Source organism: Pectinophora gossypiella, chromosome 23 (genome assembly GCF_024362695.1).
Source record: "Pectinophora gossypiella chromosome 23, ilPecGoss1.1, whole genome shotgun sequence".
NCBI lineage: Eukaryota > Metazoa > Arthropoda > Insecta > Lepidoptera > Gelechiidae > Pectinophora > Pectinophora gossypiella.
The window spans coordinates 6,667,025-6,688,362 of record NC_065426.1 but is presented as its reverse complement, the minus strand read 5'-3'; the positions used below and the strand labels follow the sequence as shown (position 1 = coordinate 6,688,362).

Here is a 21,338-nt window from a genome sequence, read left to right as displayed (position 1 = left end):
CAGTATAGTATAGTTTGATTATATATAAATTTTCTTTGTATTTTAAAGCAATTAAGAGTATACAAACAAACGGGTATAACTGTAAATGAAATTAGGAGGTGTCTGCAGGAATCGGGGCACTATGACAATAATTATTGTCTACGACGTTACAAGGCTATTATAGAACTCCATACAAATAATACATATTTGTCTGACTTGTCACACTTTCTATTACTCGTACCCATCAAAGAAAATTCCGTCTTGCGTACGTATCACGTTTCGCATGAAAAATTCAAGTGTATTTCTAATATTAACTCTACCTATTTATAATACATTTCGCTACCTATTTTTAACCGACATCAAAAAGAAGGATGTTGACTATTTGACACGAATGTATGTAATAAGTATTGTTCGAATTACACAATATTTATATAATATTTGTTCACGTGGGCTTCAAAACACGTGTACTTACCACACATTAATTTTAATATTTATATGAACCATACATTTGTATCTACTAACAATTTCACAGGTGTAAGTATGTATGGGTGGAACATGCAGTTAGACCATCATTGTATTTGCGCCGCCTTCAGAATTTAGATTCCAACATTGTATTTAATCTACTTTTTATCACACAGATTTTGAAGCGGGTTTTGGTAAGTACAGTCATGAGCAATAAAATGTACCCACTTTAGGACTCTGTCGCACTGACATATTTGACATTTAGTGAGACTTACAGTTCAATTTGTCAAAAAAGTTAATGTGACATGGTACCAAAGTGTATACATATTAATGCTCGTGACCGTAGCTGCGAAATTCTTTCCCATCACTATAGACAACGCAGTGCCTAACAGCAATGAATTTATTAGAAGCTCACCTCCTAACTCCTTTTATCCCGGGTGTAGTCAAGTGAACGATGATTTCTTGCCAAGATAATTGTAAATTCCAATCTTGTAACGATGTGACAATTATTTTTAATGCAGCCGCTGAAGGGAGGTGTCTATAAGTTACGTAAGTATCAGTATATCTTTTGATGAGGGCCTCCTTCTCATAACGACCTCCGTGGTCCAGTGGTTGAGTCTTGGGCTCACAGAGGTTCCGGGTTTGATTAAAAGTGGGGACATATCACAAAAATTACTTTGTGGTCCCTAGTTTGGTTAGGAAATTACTTGTTGATCACCAGATTGACATCCGAAAGTAAGATGATCCGTGCTTCGGAAGGCACGTTAAGCCGTTGGTCCCGGTTACTACTTACTGATGTAAGTACGACTTTTTAAAATACTATCGCGGAGCTCCGTGAGTCGTAAAGTTTGCGGACGAGTGGAGTGCAAAGTTGAAGTACAAATATTAGCTCATACTTGTATGGCGCGTTTTCCGCGGTCACTGGGCCCTTCCAACCCCTTTCTTCTATTTCGTGTACCGAACAGAGTATAGTACCCCGTTGCCCACAAGTTGTAGTGTGACTAGGGATCGACGATCCAACGGTTTCATGTTGGAAGTTGTATATGTGCGTTGTATTTAGCTCTGCAGTGAATGCTATGCGCGCCACCTGTTGGTTATGGGCGGAACTAGCTGGTCAAATAGTTGGATCCGCCGCATATTTTTGATGTCTATTGAAGCATTGTCATAGTGTAATTGAAATGCGCTTAGCAATGACGTATTTGATGAAAGGTACAGGTTGATTGATGTCTCGTTATAAATTGAAGCGACGCGTTGCACGGAGCGCTAACAGGCAACTCGAGCGATTATTTCAAACGTATGACGATGTGTACGAGCGTTCACGCAGAAACGATTGTTGTGAGCGATTTATTATATTATGACATAATGACGCAGCACTTGGAGACTTTACAAAGTTCTACACTATGAAAATAAATGTCTATGTCCTATTAGACCATGATCTCAACGAACAAAATTTATTCAGCGCTTATTGCTCACTCTCTCTCTCTATTTAAGAGCTGCCCTCTTGTCGGTGGAGTAACCGCCATTCCTCTCTTCTTCCCGCCAAATCCTTCACCTCCCGATACGACACGACCTGCACCTTCTCTTTTATTTGTTTCATAAATGTTATCCTAGGTCTACCCCTTCCTCTCTTCCCTTCAATTTTTCCTTCTATAATGTTTGTTATAAAATGAATCGTGTCGTATCAGGTGGCCAATCATATTTCCTCTCCGGTTCTCTATAGTCTTCAATATGGTTCTCTTTTCTTAAACTCTTTCCAGCACTTTTTCATTTTATTGCTTACTAGGGCCGATTAATTCTTTCAAATATAATCCTCTCAGATTACGGCCTGAGCCGAGGTTCGTGCCCAACTGGGGATCCTCAGGCCTGTTGTATTTTTTGTACCGGTTGAGCGCCTTCAGCGCTCCCCATTTATTTGTCCAGGCAAGTATTTATGACATGCGGCAAAAATAAAAAAATAAACGAACAAAAACAAATTTCGAAAATAATCAAGTATTTTCCGACCTACTTAGCAACCCAACTAGTGTTCTACACTATTGAAGTAGGTACTTACTTAGATTTAAACGTAAAGTAGCGTTTTCGTTACGAATCCCGAAAATTTCCTGAGTCAATGACCCCCAATTCCATCAATGTTAATATCTCGGACGCTCTTACACTGTAGCGTAACCACAGATCAGAGATTCAAAGGAGATGCCCTCGGAGGTATTACATGAGTCCGCATGTCCCATGTTAACTATCGTCAGCGTATGAAACGCACCAAGACATTTCTAGCTGGACCGCTACATCGATATACCCGCTTTCCATTGCGTAGTAATATAAGCGCTAGTTGTGCTTGCGCTATACTTAAAAAGCAATGAATGATGTGGAAATTTGTAATATACGATTGTTGACCCATAGGCGATGATCTCAAAGTCTTCCACGAACTGAACTCAAAATCGGTATTCTTAGACGGCGTCTCAACCTCATTTCGAGTTTAATTCAATAAGGCATGACGTCATTCATTTTGTATTATTTTGTTGGCAGTGTGTTAAGAAACAGCCTCCGTGGTCTAGTGGTTAGAGCGTTAGGCTCACGATATGGAGGTCCAGGTTCGATTCCCGATGGGGACATTGTTGAAATCACTTTGTGAGACTGTACTTTGTTTGGTAAGGACTTTTCAGGCTTGAATCACCTGATTGTCCGAAAACGTAAGATGATTCCGTGCTTCGGAGGGCACGTTAAGCCGTTGGTCCCGGCTATTAGCCGTAAAAACACCTCCACCAACCCGCATTGGAGCAACGTGGTGGAGTATGCTCCATACCCCCTCCGGTTGATTGAGGGGAGGCCTGTGCCCAGCAGTGGGACGTATATAGGCTGTTTATGTATGTATGTATGTGTTAAGATCGACTCCAGTGAGTAAAGTCCTCAAGTCGAAGAGGTAAATGTCAACGTAAGGCGATTCTCACACTGCCCCGCATGATGCAGCGTAGCGCGTGGATGCGTGTTCTTCCGTTGCTTGTAAGTATCTTCGTTTGTATAGAAAACACGCACAGTGTAACACACAGAAAATGCATCCACGCTCGTTCATGCGAATGCATTTTCTGAATTTTTTATTTCATGGATAACAGACATATGCATCTTTTCTAAATGATGACCCTTTTTATTACACCAAGGTGCAATTACAACTTCACCCATTATTATTCTGATCAAAATATAGAGAAGCAATATAGGTAGCAACATTATTCTATACATAATGTGATACAAGTATCAAGCAACAATTATTTTTATACATGCTTCTGCCATTACATTAAATTTTTGAATAATTATGTACCCCAGCCCCCCGAAAACGATGGCGCGATGATCTCGACGGTTATCGAAAAGACTGGATAGAGCTCGCACAGAACCGGGATACTTGGAAAGATATGGGGGAGGCCTTTGCCCAGCAGTGGGATCATACAGGCTAATAATAATAATAATGTACCCCAGCAATGAAAAAATGGTAAAAAATGAACAACGCCATCTATCGTGTGTTTGGAGACCGTCGATTGGAAAGTCCCTCATTATAAAAGGTTACCTGATAGTGTAACACAAATTAAAAAAATAACAATATTTTTTCCCAGTCCGCCTCATCGGTGTAAAGTGGCCAAGGACCGTAATATACGCCAGCAGAGATCCCAGATACCAGACAACATTGCCTATTTTTCTCGCATTTACCCCGAAGGCTCCGCCCATCTTTGTAAGATATTTATTACGCTCAACCTTTCTTTCTTTGACTTGATTTAGTCCCTTCCCCTTCTTGCTATCTTAATTGGCAAAGTTATCGCTCGTTATAGCGATCTGGGGTGTATTTAATAGATTTTTTTTAATATTTCTTATATAATACGAATGAATGATGAGGCCATTGCCGGTCATTTGGCGATGTATTGTAGGGTATATGTTGCGAGAGGGTTGCGCTGTAAATCGTTCGAATATTGTTATTATGGCTAATAACGTGTTTAGAATGAGGCCTAGCACGCAAATTGCGTGTGTCAAGTCCAAATCGAGTCACGCAATTCTCTGTAAAGTGACGATGGTAATAGGCGACAGTTTGAAGAGTAATCTAAAGTTTTGAAAACGCTTCAATTTTCTTTGTTTCATATGTGTTTTAGTTTTTGCGGCTGACTCCTGTAGGACGATATAATTATGTTGTTTTGTCGATTGGTGCTAATATATGAACCCAAATAAGTCATGTCATTCTGTCAAAATACGAACAAGATCACGTGGAACGCATGTTAGAATCATTTATTCAACGTAATTATCATAGGTAAACTTGTTGAAGGTCAATTTAACATTTTTGAATCTACTTCATAATTAAGATTTTGAGTTTTTACTGTGGTTAGGCCTACCTACCTACATAAGCGCTATGTTCCACGAGATACGGTATTGATACCTAGGAGGGTATTTTGATAGTGTTTTTTTTTGTTCTTTAGATACTAAGTTTTTTTTTATTATTTTATTTATTATTATTAAGCCTTAAGTATAACATTAGTTTAAATGCAATGTCCTGCAAAATTGCATAAGCAATTTGTCTGCAGGATCACAGTCTCGCTCACTTGGTTAAATTACAATAATTAAGAATTAAAAAATAGGTAAGTACGTGCTAAATTAAATATAATAAATATTTTTTTTACTTATTTTCAAACATTTTTGGTTCAACATTTAAAAATTTTAGAATTTGTTTAAGTAGATGATGACCTGTTTCCATAGCATTGCACGTATGGGATCAATTATTAAAATAAAATATTAAAAACACTACTCTAAACTTACCTTAATTCCTTCGGATGAAGTATGTATCCTCGGTCATGTCACGTAGGCGTAGGTATGCAACATTGCATCTCCTACGCGGTAGGTATCACACGCAGTCACATAACCAACACCCGCTCTTTAACATCAATGAGCTTCTCCAGAACACACATTCTTCCATACTCTTGCGCAGTAAATGATCCATGATCCATCATCATAGACACTACTCACTTACAAAACAAAACAAACACAAAACACCCACAAACTCGAAAAACATATCCAAAAATGTATCGCCGGCGCGCGATTCGGATCAAGGTTTGCATCCGACTGAGCGAAAACACGGCGTTAGCGCAAAGTGTCAAAGGCGTCCCGCTACCCGTCGCTACCGAGCTGACGACTAGAGTGAGAGAGAAGCATTTTTATTCTGCAGGCGGTAGACAGAGAAATAAATAGGATTTGTTCGTAAAGTTCGGTCTACTTTGTTGACACGTCAGAGCCGGACGGAAAAATGTAATTGCTTTACAGTGATCGTTTATAACAACGATTTTTAAATTTGGTTCTATGCAATTTAAAACACAATATGGGACTGAAAATAAATTTTAAAAATATTGTATTTTTTATGAATTTTGCGACTGCGTCTTGCGAAATTCCACTTGATATCTACTCAGAATCATGATTCATGTAAATAAAACAACAGTTTTCAATAAATGTAATTGTGTTTTGTTATTACTAAAATAAATCGATTAAATTACATTGTCTATAACTAATTAAAACTAAATATAATATCACATATCATCAGCGACATTTAATATCGAAATTCTTACGCAAATTTTTACAAAATTATTACGCAATTTTCACAAAACTTTTAGTGAGCGTCAGAATGGACGGTCATTCGGCGTACCTATTTAAAGTTGAAATGGTGCTTAAACATTGCTTCCCTATCAGTGAGGTTTAGTGTCTATTAACAGACATTTTCTTTCAATTTTTTTTTAATTAAATGATCGGCCATCCTGACGTAGTGAACACCATTTCAACTTTAAACACACCAAGTGACCGACCATTCTGACACTCACAACTTTTACGTAATTTCACAGAAATTTATAGTATTTTTCAATAAATTCTTACGTAAAACGTTTTGCTAATCAACATTTTTGGCAAGGGTCTACTCCAATCACAGACAATTACGTTCAAAATAGTTCATCATCTATTAAAATTTGATTATTACCGCTACAAACAGCAATTAAAATATATTGTCATATTTTACCTTCACGATATTAATCACCAAAGAAAAAAATACTCGTAAAATCTCTCTCGCATATCGATCGATTTAAAGTGTTACACTACCCAGTCCATCGGGCCCCATGCATCCATGACGCTTGACTGCAAGTTACCGGCGCGGCGTACTTAATAAAGTACGCTGTGGCGAAATCGTGGCCCCGCTCAACATTTAACACGGGCCCGATACACAGAGTAGTATAATAGGCGCTAAAAGATAACATTTTGCAGTATCTCTACCGTCTGTAGCGGATATAAAATTAAGAATTATTTAAAGCGATACGACAGCCTCGTTTAGAGACGCGACGCTGCAAATACGCGAGGCAAACTTTTCCGCGTGAACGCAGTCATACAACTTTATATGTTTGAATAAACCGATTACCGATGCTTCTCCCATCACCCAAGTTGACCGGGAAGCACATTTTAACTGCTCACTCAAATGTTTTATAATTTTTCGTAATCTCATGTAACATACTACTCTCAAACTAATCTACTTACTCGTATGTACTTCATACACCATCAAAATGTGATTTATATCTTTGTCCTTCTGAGTTAGGTCATACGGCTCACCACTCACGTTGATCATGTTGGTCTAAAAGAAAGCTCGAAGGCCAAGCGTGAGTGCTCAGTTCATCTTGCGATGGATGTAACTCTGATCAGCCCAACTCCAAATATAGTCGTTTACATAAACATAACATACATAAACTCACGCCCGTAATCCCAAATGGGGTGGGCAGAGCCACAAGTAATCAAAGACAACTTGCAGCCACTGTTGATACGAAGTCCTAAGATGGATATGATGAACCTTATGGTGATAAGGGATCAGCCTATCGCCCATAACATTAGTCCATCATGTTAGAGGACGCAATCCCTCTGTTTTTACGACATGCCCGGGAAGACAAGCAGCTGAACGTGTTCTATGTTTTTTATTTGCTCCCAGAACAGCATAGAAGCAATCGTATAGTCGTTTCTGCCCTTCTATTAGTTGAAAGACAATAATGATGTAAGGTTAATAAGTCTCATGTCTTCCTCTGTCTTCATTGGTTATCGTAATTTAAGTAGTCGCAGTTACTACTTACTGATGAGTACGTTGCATGAGTCACGTCAGGGGCCTTTAGCGGCTCAATTGTAACCTTAACACCAGTTGATGAGGTTGATAATCCACCTTACAACCAACACAATAGAAGATTGAATAAATAAGCTCTGCTAAAATCCAAAACTATTATGCTTAATATAAAATATGTACAAAAAATGTGTATAGAATTATTGGTTGTTTCGAACATTGTTTAAAGTATCACCACATTTCAATACAGTTTCGTAAATAATGAAAACACATAACGGTACGTAAGTACACTCCAATAAATACGTGGAAATTTAATAAAAGCCGTCTATCGCAACAGATTTAAAAATAAACAATAAATTAAAAATGTACACACAGTAAGTACAAATTCGTAAAATTATTTACTCGTATAGCAAAATTAAATTCTTTCAGAATCTCATTTTAAATGAAAACTTAAAACTAGGACTATAAGTGTCTAATTAGGTGCCGATTACGAATTTTAAAATCCAAATACTGCATACAATAACAATTCTAGAAAGATAACTACTAGACGCGGCTGACGAAGTATTGTTTACTACGACAACAGGCCACCAATGAGTTATTTGTATGAACTGATTGTCTGTTTGTGGCTTTTCTGTTTCTAGTTCTAAATTATTATCAGGCATGTAGCTACCACACGTTGGGAAATCTCTAGGCACTGGTTTCATATCTCTATGCTCTCCTACTTTGAATACGAGAGCCATACCTACTTCAACATGAAACTCTATGTGACAGTGGAACAACCAGTACCCAGGATTATCAGCTTTGAACCTGATAATTGTATACCCTCCATCGGGAACCGTGACAGTATCCTTTAAAGGTGCATTTCTCAAATTTCTAGTCATGAAACCAGCTTTATCGAACGCTTTGACATCTTCAACGGTGGTTTGATTAGCTAGCCGTCTCATACCAACTACTCTGAAGTTGTGTCCGTGTAAGTGAAACGGATGGTTTGCGTCGAAGGTGACTCCTTCATCTACAATGATGACTTCTACAACAGAGTTGAGACGCACGGATAGAACGTGTGGACATTCGCAGAATCCCTGTTTACAGGATTTGTCGATGCTTGATGCGTTGCAAAATTGGTCGGGAGACGGTCGAGCGATGAGGAGGGGACTCGAAGGCATCTTCATGCTGATGTGGTTCAGTTGCGGCGTGTAAAGTCGATTGGACTTCTCAGGAACTGCGGATGGGAAAGTTAAGTTTTGTTGATTTGACTTTAAAGTGCTTTTGAAAAGTGGTTGGTATGATAATGAGAACTTGTATCTTGTTTTTTAGATAAGTATATTCATTTTTTTGTTAGAGCCGTGTAGCCCAGTTGGTAGAACTCTTGACTCTCAATTTGACGTCACAGGTTCAAATTCATGTTTGGATCAAAAATGATTATCACATACTCAGTGGTGAAGGAAAACATCGTGAGGAAACCCACGTTCCCGAGGAATGTATTGCGGAGGTATATGACCTATATTGGGCTGGTTTTCCCTGCGCGGGTTGGAAAGACGAGTCGCTTCTGTAAAAAACTGGACCTATCAAATCTTCAGGTTAGGTAAGCGGACCCCATGAAAAACGGGATAACCCTAGTTAGATAATATTGATATTTTTATTGACGCATTATTAATAATCGTTAAGCTAAGTTTGAGGCTTTCGAGCATCTTGAAAAGTCTAGCAAATGTGTCAGTAGCTCCAATTCAATATCTCCACTAATCTGCAATAGAGCAGTGTGGTGGAGTAGCTACCCTCTTACCCCTCCTGTTGATTGAGAGGAAGCTTGTGTCCAGCAGTTGGTAGTTTATAGATTATTTATGTATTTTTCGTACAATATTTCACATCAAATATACTTTATTGCACACATATATTGTGAAATAACCTACTTTCGTCTTCCAAATATTTTGAGTTATACGGTAAAAATGTGACTGTGATTAATATACCGAACTAAAATTCTACTGAAATAAAATAACAGGATTAAAACCATCTTGATACTCCATAATACATTCATAATAAGGCGAAAGATGGAAATGCCAATTGTTCTTAGCGTAGACGTCATAGGCAAGGTAGAACTGATAGTCAGCATGGTCCTCCAACTGTCGTCGTAGCCTGAAAGGGACTGTTTTGTTTCAGAACTAGCACAACCTAATACATACCTTGATAGTATCCATAATAGGGTGACCGATGGAAGTGCGAGTTGTTCTTCGCATAGAAGTCATAGGCCAAGTAAAACTGGTAGTCAGCGTGGTCCTTCAAACTGTCGTCGTAGCCAGCAAGGGACTGCATCTCTGCTACGCTGACAGTTTCATCTTCTTCTTCCCCTTTGTTGAGGGCGTTCAGTTGCTGTAGACAAGAGAAGTCGGTTTTTTATTAAAATGCAACTGACATTGCAGTAGCCACGATAGCCTTGTCCGGGGAACGCGTGACTTAGATAGTATTGTCACGGTTACTGATCTCTGCCGGGCCTGTAAACTACTGAATTGGATAATACACTCGCTCGGGCTCTATAGATACCACAGACGACTTTGATGTCTGGATTATAGATGGGTCGTTCTTCTTTTTTATCGACAATAAAAAGACATTTTCTCGATTTATCGGATTTAAAATCTTTAAAATTATAACGGCAATAAATATTTTAAAACATCATATAAAGATGTGTCTGTAGAGGACTATTTAGTGGTTCTCTTTATCTTGGTAACATACTTTTCTTTGCAGGCGCATTCCAAAAAATATTGTGACAGAGTGGCCCTTTTCATCGGAGACAGCATTTCAATATACCACTCTGTCACAAATTTTTTTGAAAAACAATGAAGCTACGTTAATAACTAATTGAGGAACCGATTAGTATTTTGCTTGTATTTTGAGTATAATAAGATAACTATATTTTTGGACAATGGAAACATGAAATAAAATTCTAAAACTTAACTTATTAAAAGCAGTACGTAAGACAGATCATTGTCGATAAAAAAGAAGAACGACCCAGATATGTTTTATCACGTGGTGCACGGTTAATAGCAATAGGCTAGCCCCCTATTACAAGGGTCTTAAACATAGCCGGCGAGTAGTGGTTGTATTATACACCTTTGCATACTCGTATCTCTTCGGGGATACAACCATGATACTGCGTTATGTTATTAACAAAAACGAAAACTAAGAAACAAGTTGTTATAAAAGGTGTACTCATCTTTAACGATATGTCTTGCAGATAACCCCGCACGTGTACGTAAGAAATGAGTTTAAGTGAGAAGGCCCAGTACAGTACAAGAATATAAATAAACATAACAGAACAGAAACCGGTGGTGGGATGACATTATGAGGTATGCCGGAAAGCAATGGATGAGGCTTGCACAGGTCGGGAAAGGATGGCGTGAAAGAGAGGAGGCTCCACCACGCTGCCACACTGCGGGTTGGTTGGTGTTTTATGGCTAATAGCCAGGACCAACGGCTTAACGTGCTTCCGAACTACGGAATCATCTTTCTTTATCGGACAAACAGGTAATTCAGCCTGTAATGTCCTAGCCAAACAAACAGGACAGTTTCACAAAGTAATTTTCGGCAGCGTCCCCTTTGGGAATCGAACCCGGACCATATCGTAAATAAACAGACTTGAACACAATTTATAAATATCCAGCTAACGCCGAAAGCTCCCTTTTCTGAGAATCTACAAAGTGTAGCTAAAAATAAAAGTACCGTCTATTTCAAAAGACCTTACGTAACACGAAGGCAATAAGTTTGCCGCCTAAGGCCCCGGATGGATTAGATTATCTAGAAAGTTCCAATCTAGCCCCTGGCAATCAAATGATAAGTTATATCAGTGTGCATTTGATACGCCAGCTGAAAAATAACAGTTTAACAACCTCGGAACGTCGACTTAATTCTGAAAATATAGCTTTATTATAGCAAAAACTGCCAATGTCCAGTTAGGCTCTCCGGAGGTGAAGTCATATCATTTAAACTGGTTTGGTTAGGACATTACAGGCTGATTACAAAAAGTAAAATGATCCGTGCTTCGGCACGTTAAGCCATTGGTCCCGGTTACTACTTACTAATGTAAGTATGTAGTCGTTACATGAGTCATGTCAGGGGCCTTTGGCGGGTCAATAGTAACCTTGATACCAGGGTTATTGAGGTTGGTCCACCTTACAACCCACACGATAGAAGAAGAATTATAGTAAAAGGAATACGATATATAGATCGAAAGAATTTCGCATGGGCAGGAGGAGGACCCGGTGGTGTAATGGTTAACACGCTCGTCCCGGCTTGACAAAAGCTGCGGGTTCAAGCCCCGTCCAAGTAAGAAATTTTTTCGTCTTAAATTTGCTGTTTGAGAGTTTGTCTAAGCACGGTTAAGTGCTATAAAAACAAAACTCACTAGAAATTACATCGTTTGCCAACTGTTTGATAAATTATACGAAAAATAGTGTTCAATTCAAATCACTACTACGTATAGATTAACCGTCAGAATTACGTAAAGAGCGATAGAAAATTGTAAATAACTTATTCATGGCCCAAAAATAAGGGGTTTGATAACATCTGAAATAACCTGTAATTGAGGACCTTTTAGGATTCCGTACCCAAAGGGTAATAACAAAATTTGAAATTTACAAAACCCCCGACCAGAAAAATAGTAGGTATGCTAACAACAGACTACCTCAGTGGTTCCAGAAGACATTAGTGTTTCAAAAGTCAGATCCCAAATATGCTTGCAAGCAAACAGCGTGTAACATTCCTATCACACCTAGCAAACGACCTAATGACCTTGAAGACCTAAACCGATTTCCACCAAACATAGCTAAGAACACTCTCGACTGATATACCTTTCAAACAAAAGAAAACCGCATTAAAATCAGATCATCCGTTTGGGAGCTACGATGCCACAGACAGACACATACACATTTACACACACACAGACACGTCAAACTTATAACACCTCGTCGTTTTTGCGTTGGGGGTTAAAAACAGGATCGTAATACTAAGACTTTGCTGTCTGTCCGTCCGTCTGTCTGTCACTAGGCTGTATGGGGGCTTCCATACAACAAATGCGATTTTTCCACCCAATTTTGCTCGATATTAGTAATGGCAACATATAGGCAATTTGTGTACCTACTGTTGTTTACCTTGTCAATGGTACAAAACCCTTCGTGCGCGAGTCCGACACGCACTTGGCCGGTTTTTTTTTATTATGGAAAATGACCAATTTCACAACGGTATTGAAAGGATGTATTAAGTACCTATATATATTATAGATGAAGTTATTTCTTTAATAGAGCACATTCAGAGAGCCGCTTTTAATGCCAGGTTCTAAGCTAATCAACCTGTTACCCATAATAATGGTCCATCGGGTTCGAGTCTCACAGGCTGTTTTTTTTGTTTTTTTTTTTACGTATACCGCCGGGTATCGGACCAAAGACTGCGAACGTAGACTATGGAAAACAGACTAAAGGCATATTAATTTCATATTATTTTCACGAATGCAAAGTAACTTTTTTCCTTTGGTCTAACAGAAAACTCGGTGAGGGTACTTAGTTCTCTGACTACCCCAATGAGAGACTTTCCAGGTTATGTTCATTAAAAACAATATAATAGTTAACAGACATTTATACAGGGTGGCCCAGAAGATCACGTTCAAAATGAAAAAATAGATAGAGGGACTCATTAGCTACCAGAAACACCCCCATGTAAGTTCAGCGATTATTTACGGTTTTCTAGATATTTTTTTATCTATGATTTGACTGCTTTCATTTTTTCACCTAGCGGTACATATCCTTAGGCATAGTTGTGAAGTAAAATAAAATAATTATTAAGAAAGGGATAGCGACAAAATGATTATTTCTGAAGTAAGATAGAAAATCTAGAAAAAGGTACAAAATGGGTCATATTTCCTAAACCGTAAATAATTGGTAAACATACATGGGGGTGTTTCTGGTAGCTAATGAGCCCCTCTATCTAATTTTTCATTTTGAACGTGAACTTCTGGGCCACCCTGTATATCTCTTATCTTTGTTTTTGGGTATAAATGATAACCATTTTTTATTACACCCAGGCACAATTACATCTTCCAACCATTATTATTCTGATCAAAATAAAGAGACGCAATGTAGGTAGCAATATAATTCTATATGTACATAATGTGATCCCAATATCAAGCAACTATTATTTTTATAATGCTTCTGCCTCATCATCATCAGCCGTATGACGCCCACTGCTGGGCATAGGCCTCCCCCAAGGATCTCCACGACGATCGGTCCTGCGCTGCCCGCATCCAGCGGCTTCCCGCGACCTTCACCAGATCGTCGGTCCACCTTGTAGCGGGCCTACCCACTGAGCGTCGTCCGACACGTGGTCGCCACTCCAGAACCTTTCCGCCCCATCGGCCATCGGTTCTCCTCGCTATGTGTCCTGCCCACTGCCACTTCAGCTTTGCAATTCTTCGAGCTATGTCGGTGACTTTAGTTCTCCTGCGGATCTCCTCATTTCTGATTCGATCGAGCAGGGAAATACCGAGCATAGCTCTCTCCATTGCCCGCTGAGCGACACCGAGCCTCCTCACGAGACCCATAGTAAGCGGCTTCTGCCTAATACATTATATTTTGGAATAAGTATGTACCCGGTAATTAAAAAATAGGTAATTATCGCGTTAAAGCTGTAAAAAGCAATTTATATTTGGTGAACATAGCCTGGAAATTCCCTTCTTCTTCTATCGTGTGAGCTGTGAGGTGGAGTACCAACCTCATCAACCCTGGTGTCAGGGTTACTATTGAGCCGCCAGAGGCTCATGTAACAACTACTTACATCAGTAAGTAGTAACGGATAATCTTACTTTCGGGCAATCTGGTTATCAGCCAGTAATGTCCTGACCAAACTAAGGCCCACAAAGTAATTTTCGTGATATGTTCCCGGGACCTCCGGATCGTGAGCCCAACGCTCAACCACTGGACCACGGAGGGACCACGGAGGGAGGGACTTATTGGAATACAGTCGTGAGCTGTTATCAGAAACAAAGTCCAGAATCTCGTAACACTAAAGCCTACGTATTACAGACAGACAACTGAATGTTATCGGTCTGAAGACTACGTAAGGTATCTCGAACAATCTAGTCTTGAAATTATTCCCTGGCGAAATTCTGTCTGTTTCTGGCTTTTTGCCAGCCTTTAGACTTATAAAGCTGTTATACTAAAGACCTGGCGCTCTCATAGCAAAGTCCGTTGATATGAACTTAGTTTTCACATAAAACGAGAAAATGAATGAAAACGAAAAGGAATCTTCCTGTAACAGTGGTAATTATAATAGAAATGATAGTTGTAAGGACTGTAACGATCTCTGTGGTCATGTGATTCAAAGGACCTTGACCAAAATATAATCATAAACATAACATACATAAACAGCCTATATACGTCCCACTGCTGGGCACATACCTCCCCTCAATCAACCGGAGGTGGTATGGAGCATACTTCACCACGCTGCTCCAATGCGGGTTGGTAGAGGTGTTTTTATGGCTAATAGGGACCAACGGCTTAACGTGCCCTCCGAAGCACGGAATCATCTTACTTTTTCCGGACAATCAGGTGATTCAAGCCTGAAAAGTCCTTACCAAACAAAGGACAGTCTCACAAAGTGATTACGACTATATCCTCATTGGGAATCGAACCCGGACCTCCAGATTGTAAGCCTAACTCTCTAACCACTAGACCACGGAGGCTGTTAATAATATAATCACAAAGAGAAAAATCAAATTAAAAAAAATGTGACTCGGACGAGTCTTGAATCCGTAGCTCTTGCCCAGCCGGGACGAGCGTGTTATGAACGAAAGCGCCGACGCTGACGTCGGGTTAATGACTATACATAGATTGAAAGAATTTTCCATGGACCCGGTGGTGTAATGGTTAACACGCTCGTCCCGGCTTGACAAGAGCTGCGAGTTCAAGTCCCGTCCGAGTCAGTGTTTTTTTTTCGATCCGTTTCTCACAGGGTCTGCTTACCTAACTTGAAGACTTCACAGGTCCAGATTTTTACAGAAGCGACTACCTGTCTGACCTTCCAATACGCGATTACTGACCCCGTGATAATCTTTTATAATCCAAACATGAATTCGAAAACAAATTCTATAATCATTGGTTTAAGCCCGTGCTGCAGCTCGAACCTGCGACCTCATAATGAAAGTCAAGCGTTCTTCCAACTGGGCTACCATGGTTCAAAATAATAATATTAAAAAAACGGTCAAATTGAGAACCTCCTCCTTTTTTGAAGCCGGTTCAAGAACTAAAATCGGCGTCGTAGTACCTCTCATGCGGGTAGATACGACATCAGCCGAGCTAATACCCTTTTTAGTTTTAAGTCTTACATTTCAAATATGTTCTAACTTCAAAATTAAGAGGTTAATGTAACGTCTTAAACCTAAATAAAGATTTTATAACTACTTGCAGGGTTTAACATTTAAGCCATTTTCATATGTGACTAAAGACTAAAATCGACTTGACTTTTATTTAACCAAATTAGATTGTAATTTACGACTTTATGTACGAATCACAAATGCAAATTATAAAAAGACTATTTTATTTTTGCTAAAATCATACCTTTTTAACGTATCTTATTTATTAAACATATTTCTTTTTCTAAAATAAGAGTGTATATTTTTACTCGGCTCTTTATTTATGGTATAAATACGGGCGAACTCCTATTAACTTGGAGTCTTAGCAAGCTTGTTACCAGTATTTTGAAAGAAATTAAGGGATGTAAAGGCATGAAAGTACTTCAAAACGTTGTAAGCGGTTTTGACATACAATGAGGTTTCATAAACGTTCACGCGTCGTGAAATCGCTTTAAAAGCCTCCTTTGGAGACTATTTTGCTTTGAAAATGTCGTAAATAAACCTTTCTTTTTAGTTTTGACAAGGTATTTTTATTACAATTTTAAATTTATTTTAAGAATTGCCTGAAATAGATCTATAAAAAATATAGAATAAATATAGATAGTGCCTACCAATAAAAACCTTGTTTAGATGCTCCTTTTTAGATGAAATCTATCGATCGTTTTTTTTTAATTCTTTTATATAGGGGCTTTTAATACATTTTTTTATGCCAGCCCCATCGATCAAGACTGTCTAAAACTGATTAAAAAATCATATTTCGATCATGCCTCCACCCACAACAGCCTACGATGTGATGCTGTTGAGAATGAAAGCATAAATCAAATATGTTATTTTTTTGCTAGATTGTAACCAGCGTGTTGATGTGAAGTTTACAAAATTCATAACAGAATGTGAATTTTCAAATAGGTGCTTTCGTGGTGTTCACTATAAAGCGACGATGTGGAAAGTTGATACTTTAACATAACGTGACGTAAACAGCCTATATACGTCCCACTGCTGGGCACAGGCCTCCCCTCAAGCTGCACCCGCGCCCGCACTGGAGCAACGTTGAAAAGTATGCTCCATACCCCCTTCGGTTGATTGAAGGTTATATAAAGTGCGGAAAGAGTAAGGAGTGCCAGTTCAGTTTTTAAAGAGATCGGAGCAAGAAGAAGTGAAAAAGTGAAAGTAAGGAAATAGTGGAAGTGAAGTACAGTGTTTTAAGCAGTGTAAAGTGCAGTGTCAAGTGTAATGTTCAGCGCAGTTTTAGTGTCATGTTTCGTGCTGTGTTCGAGTGTCGCCAAATAAAGTGAAGTGACAGTGATAGAGTTATGTGAGAGTGTGTTTAGTGAATAAATTTGTTTCTCCTTGGATTCAGTGAGTTACCTTCCAATCCTGAAACACACTTCCGTAACAATACTTTTACCATCAATAAAAAATCAGTCCTTTTGGGTGTGACCAAAGATAACTAACACAACCTATATTTAGTCTGTATATATACATGACTGAGTGCTTTTCATCCCCATGGACAAAGCGATATACCTACAAGCAGTGTGGCAAGTTAGAAATAGCCCGAATTTACTTGTCTTCTAATCATTTGTGGCTATGCACACCCCTATGCGAATAACGAGCTTTGGCGGGGACAGGTAGGTAAAGTTAGTACACCTCCCACCAAATAAATGCTCTTGAGTTGCTTATTATTAGGTATTTTGTGTGTACTATTTACATAAGTAGGTATATATTTTAGGTTAGGTATATATTATATTTGTAAGTATGTTATATATTTATTTGCATGTATTTATTGGTAAGTTGTATTTATAGTTTGTACCCGCAATCTTTCAATTATTATTTTTTTTACATTTTTCCTTACCTTATGGTTGTCTGGAAGAAATCGCTTTAAGCGATAAGGCCGCTAATTGCCATGTACTTAGTTAAGATACTTTTGTAATTATTTCTTTTTATTTTGGTGCAATAAAGTGTATTTGTATTGTATTGTATAAATACTGAAGGGGAATATATTCGAAACAAAACATTTACAATCATCCTATTAAACATTATACAGATAGTTTCACACCTCTGTCGCCGAAGGGGGTTCGCAGAGGTGTAAAGTATACACTGGATACCACGTGATATTAATTATCTATGATCCAAAAATAAATTCAATGTCAAAATCGAATTCAGTGGTGCCTATAGAGCTCGAGCCGGAATTCGAACCCGTAACCATATGGTTGTAAGTCACGCGTTCTCCGAACAAGGCTTACACGAATTTTCCTATTATCACCCCCTAACAAGAATATGTCCCTTATATAGAAGCACACCCCGAACCCATCACGAACGAAATAGTCGTTCTAGTTCGGTTCTGTTCGTCATTCGGTTAAGGCATTCATTGAGTGAACAACCCTCACGAATTTGCCACAGGTTGCCACACTGTATGAATATATTTAACGACACAAGGGCGTGACTGTGATTTGTGGCCGCCATAACCCTCTACCCAAATTCAATTCGGTGATGGACACGAACGGCAGCTGTAATCGCATTACCGTGATGAATGAACGGCTTCCTTCATTTACAAACACTTCACGAAATTTGTGTTTGGAATTATGGATTCTTCATAGGTACTTACTGTTGGATAGAAAAGAATCGATCGACGTAATCTGCTAATCAACGTCACAACACTAGCTTTCGTACTTTGACAGAACTAATTCTTACCACGCATTGAAGTTATTGTAAAATGTTTATTTCCCACCGGGGTAAGCAGAGACTATGGAATTCCATTCGCTTCCACCCTGACACACTTCTCTTGTTTCATCCACATTCATCAATTGTTTCATACACCCACGCCGGTTCGCCGATAGATCTTACTGAACCTTTTCTAACGATATCTCCAATTTGATCAATGTACGTCCTTCTATGTCTTCCTTCTGCCAGTTAAAATGACATCACATCAAAAGGCAAATAACGCACACGTGAAATAATTTCTATACAGGAACATGGAAAACGAACACAGAAACAACACAACACAAATCAACACAACTGCATCAGGTGTCTTAGTGAGATAGGGTCTTTAATGTAAATAAATGTAGGAATGGTAGGCCGAATGAAACGTAACGCAAAGGTGTGTGAAAGAAAGAGTGAGCGAGAGAGAGGAGAGGTTTACGGAATGACAGGGAAATGGCGGACGGTTGTTTTTAAAGAGGAAAACGTAGAAAATTATAAAACGTTTAAAATAAACAAAGGTAAAGAAATAATAATCGTTTCCTTCATGCCCAATCCCACATAAATCACTCAACAGTACCATTCTCAGTAACAGAATTCAGTATACATAAATCAGAAGTCTATTTATTCGAATATTATGATATCAGAGAAACAGTTTATTCACACGATAAATAAACGCAATATTCGTTTATTCATTCAACAATCAATTTAATTTATATTGTGATCTGAATATTGCGGCGCTAAATATCAACGCTCGAGTCTTGTTTATTGTGGATTGAATGTACTCGTGGGTTCTGTACATCGAATTTACATTTTGATATTATTAGAGCTTTCGCAGAACAGATGAAACAATAGCCCGGGTGAGAGTCCTCAACTCTCCCCAAGCTTGTCTGGCCAAGTATTGAATGCCATTTGCGGCACATGTAGAATAGATCACGTGTAAAAAATATAATTACATGTTGTAGTATGTATACTTAGTTAAAAGTAGATTATATAATTGTGGAGCTGAACTCCGTGGTCCAGTGGTTGAGCGTTAGGCTCACTATCCGGAGGTCCCGAGTTCGAAACCCGGTGTGTGTCCCCACACCACAAAAATTACTTTGTGATCCCTAGTTTCGTTAAGACATTACAGGCTGATCGTCTGATTGTCCGAAAGTAAGATGATCCGTGCTTCGGAAGGCACGCTAAGTCATAGCCGTAGTTGTTACATAAACCATGTCAGGGGCTTTTGGCGGCTCAATCATAACCCTGACACCAGGATTGATGAGGTTGGTAATACACCTCACAACCCACACGATAAGTTAAAAGTCGATAAAAATAGAATATTCAGGGACCTTAGTCAAGTAGCAAATGATTACAAAACGGCAGTGACAGTAATAAAAATATTATATACGAGATTGCATGTCACTTTCTGTCGACTTATGTCGATCCCATACATCTTGTATCACTGTCAATATAGCTTTGCATAATCATTTGCAATATCGCTCGTCCTCAAGATATGGAATAGAACTTGGTACTTCCACGCGTTCCCGAGAATAATGGTCTAGACTCTTGACAGACAGACGGACAATAAAGTTATCCGTTATAAGGGTTCCGTTTTTCCTTTTGAAGTAAGGAACCCTAAAAATTTGTAAAATACTAAATTTATGATGCTATTTAAACAAAAAAAAAACGAAAATAGACGACGTAAAAATTAATAATTTAGTAATCTACCGTAGGCAGAAATAGAAAAAATCTTAGCTCACTAACATTTGCAAGTGACTAGATAAAATATTTACTCTAGGCCGAATATTCAGTGTCAAGGCAAAGTGTCTAGTAGCAAATGCTCTCCTGTGACAGACAGAAAACTAAACTAATATAAAGACGTCTACTCTAGACTAGACTGAAAACACTTACTCGTGACGTGGACATATCGAGCTAGAGATAATAAAATATGCTTTTAGGGGACACAAACTAAGTTACTGTTGTTATAGTGGAAAATCATTTTATTTACTTTGTGAAGAGAGAGAAATATATTATGAGAAATGTGCCAGACCCCTCATGTAATGGACAGGATTTGGAGCAAATGATTATGACTGTCAAGCTATCCGCAGTGGAGGAGGGTGGCTGGTGGAGTATGTTCCATACTCTCTCTGGCTGATTGAAGGAAGGCATGTGACCAGTAGTGGGACGTTTATTCAATTTTACTTGAATTTTGAGGAGTGTCTAGCTAGTTGTCTACTAGTTCTTTTTTGGTTCTGCAAGTTATGTTAATGTTTGTCCTAATAATTAGTTCTGTTTTTATTATCCTGATTAAATATTGTGCAATTTATGTCCTGATGAGTAGTTCTACAATTTATGTCCTGATTAGTAGTTCGGCAATTTATGTCCTGATTAGTAGTTCGGCAATTTATGTCCTGATTAGTAGTTCGGCAATTTACGTTCTGATGATTTGTTCTGCAATTTATGTCCTAATAATTTCTTCTGCAATGTATGTCCTGATGACTTGTGATTTTTCCCATGCATGATTTACTGACAATAATACATCACACCTATTTATCAAAATGCTTGTTTGCTATAAGTTTTGTAGACATAATACCTGCGTATTACTCAGTACCTACGTACATAAATAAATTCATGCTCATAATCCCTATCTGAAGTTCGCAAAGCCGCAAGTCTGCAAACTTCAATAGACTTTTGATTCTTTTGGCGATCACTGACACTTTAATGACAAGCCAC

General features: G+C 38.6%; 1 protein-coding gene across 4 annotated transcripts in view; it reads right to left on the bottom strand.

The window, feature by feature from the left end:
• Positions 1-5,896: 5,896 nt before the first annotated feature.
• The window catches only part of LOC126377517 (uncharacterized), a 136,428-nt gene continuing 120,986 nt past the window's right edge, over positions 5,897-21,338 (bottom strand). For all 4 annotated transcript variants that reach the window (XM_050025289.1, XM_050025290.1, XM_050025291.1 and 1 more), the window contains 2 exons: positions 9,715-9,901; positions 5,897-8,756 (listed from right to left, as the gene is read on the bottom strand). In XM_050025289.1, the coding sequence (XP_049881246.1) occupies positions 8,014-8,756; positions 9,715-9,901 (930 nt within the window). In that variant the 3' untranslated portion in view covers positions 5,897-8,013. The remainder of the gene's footprint in view (positions 8,757-9,714; positions 9,902-21,338) is intronic.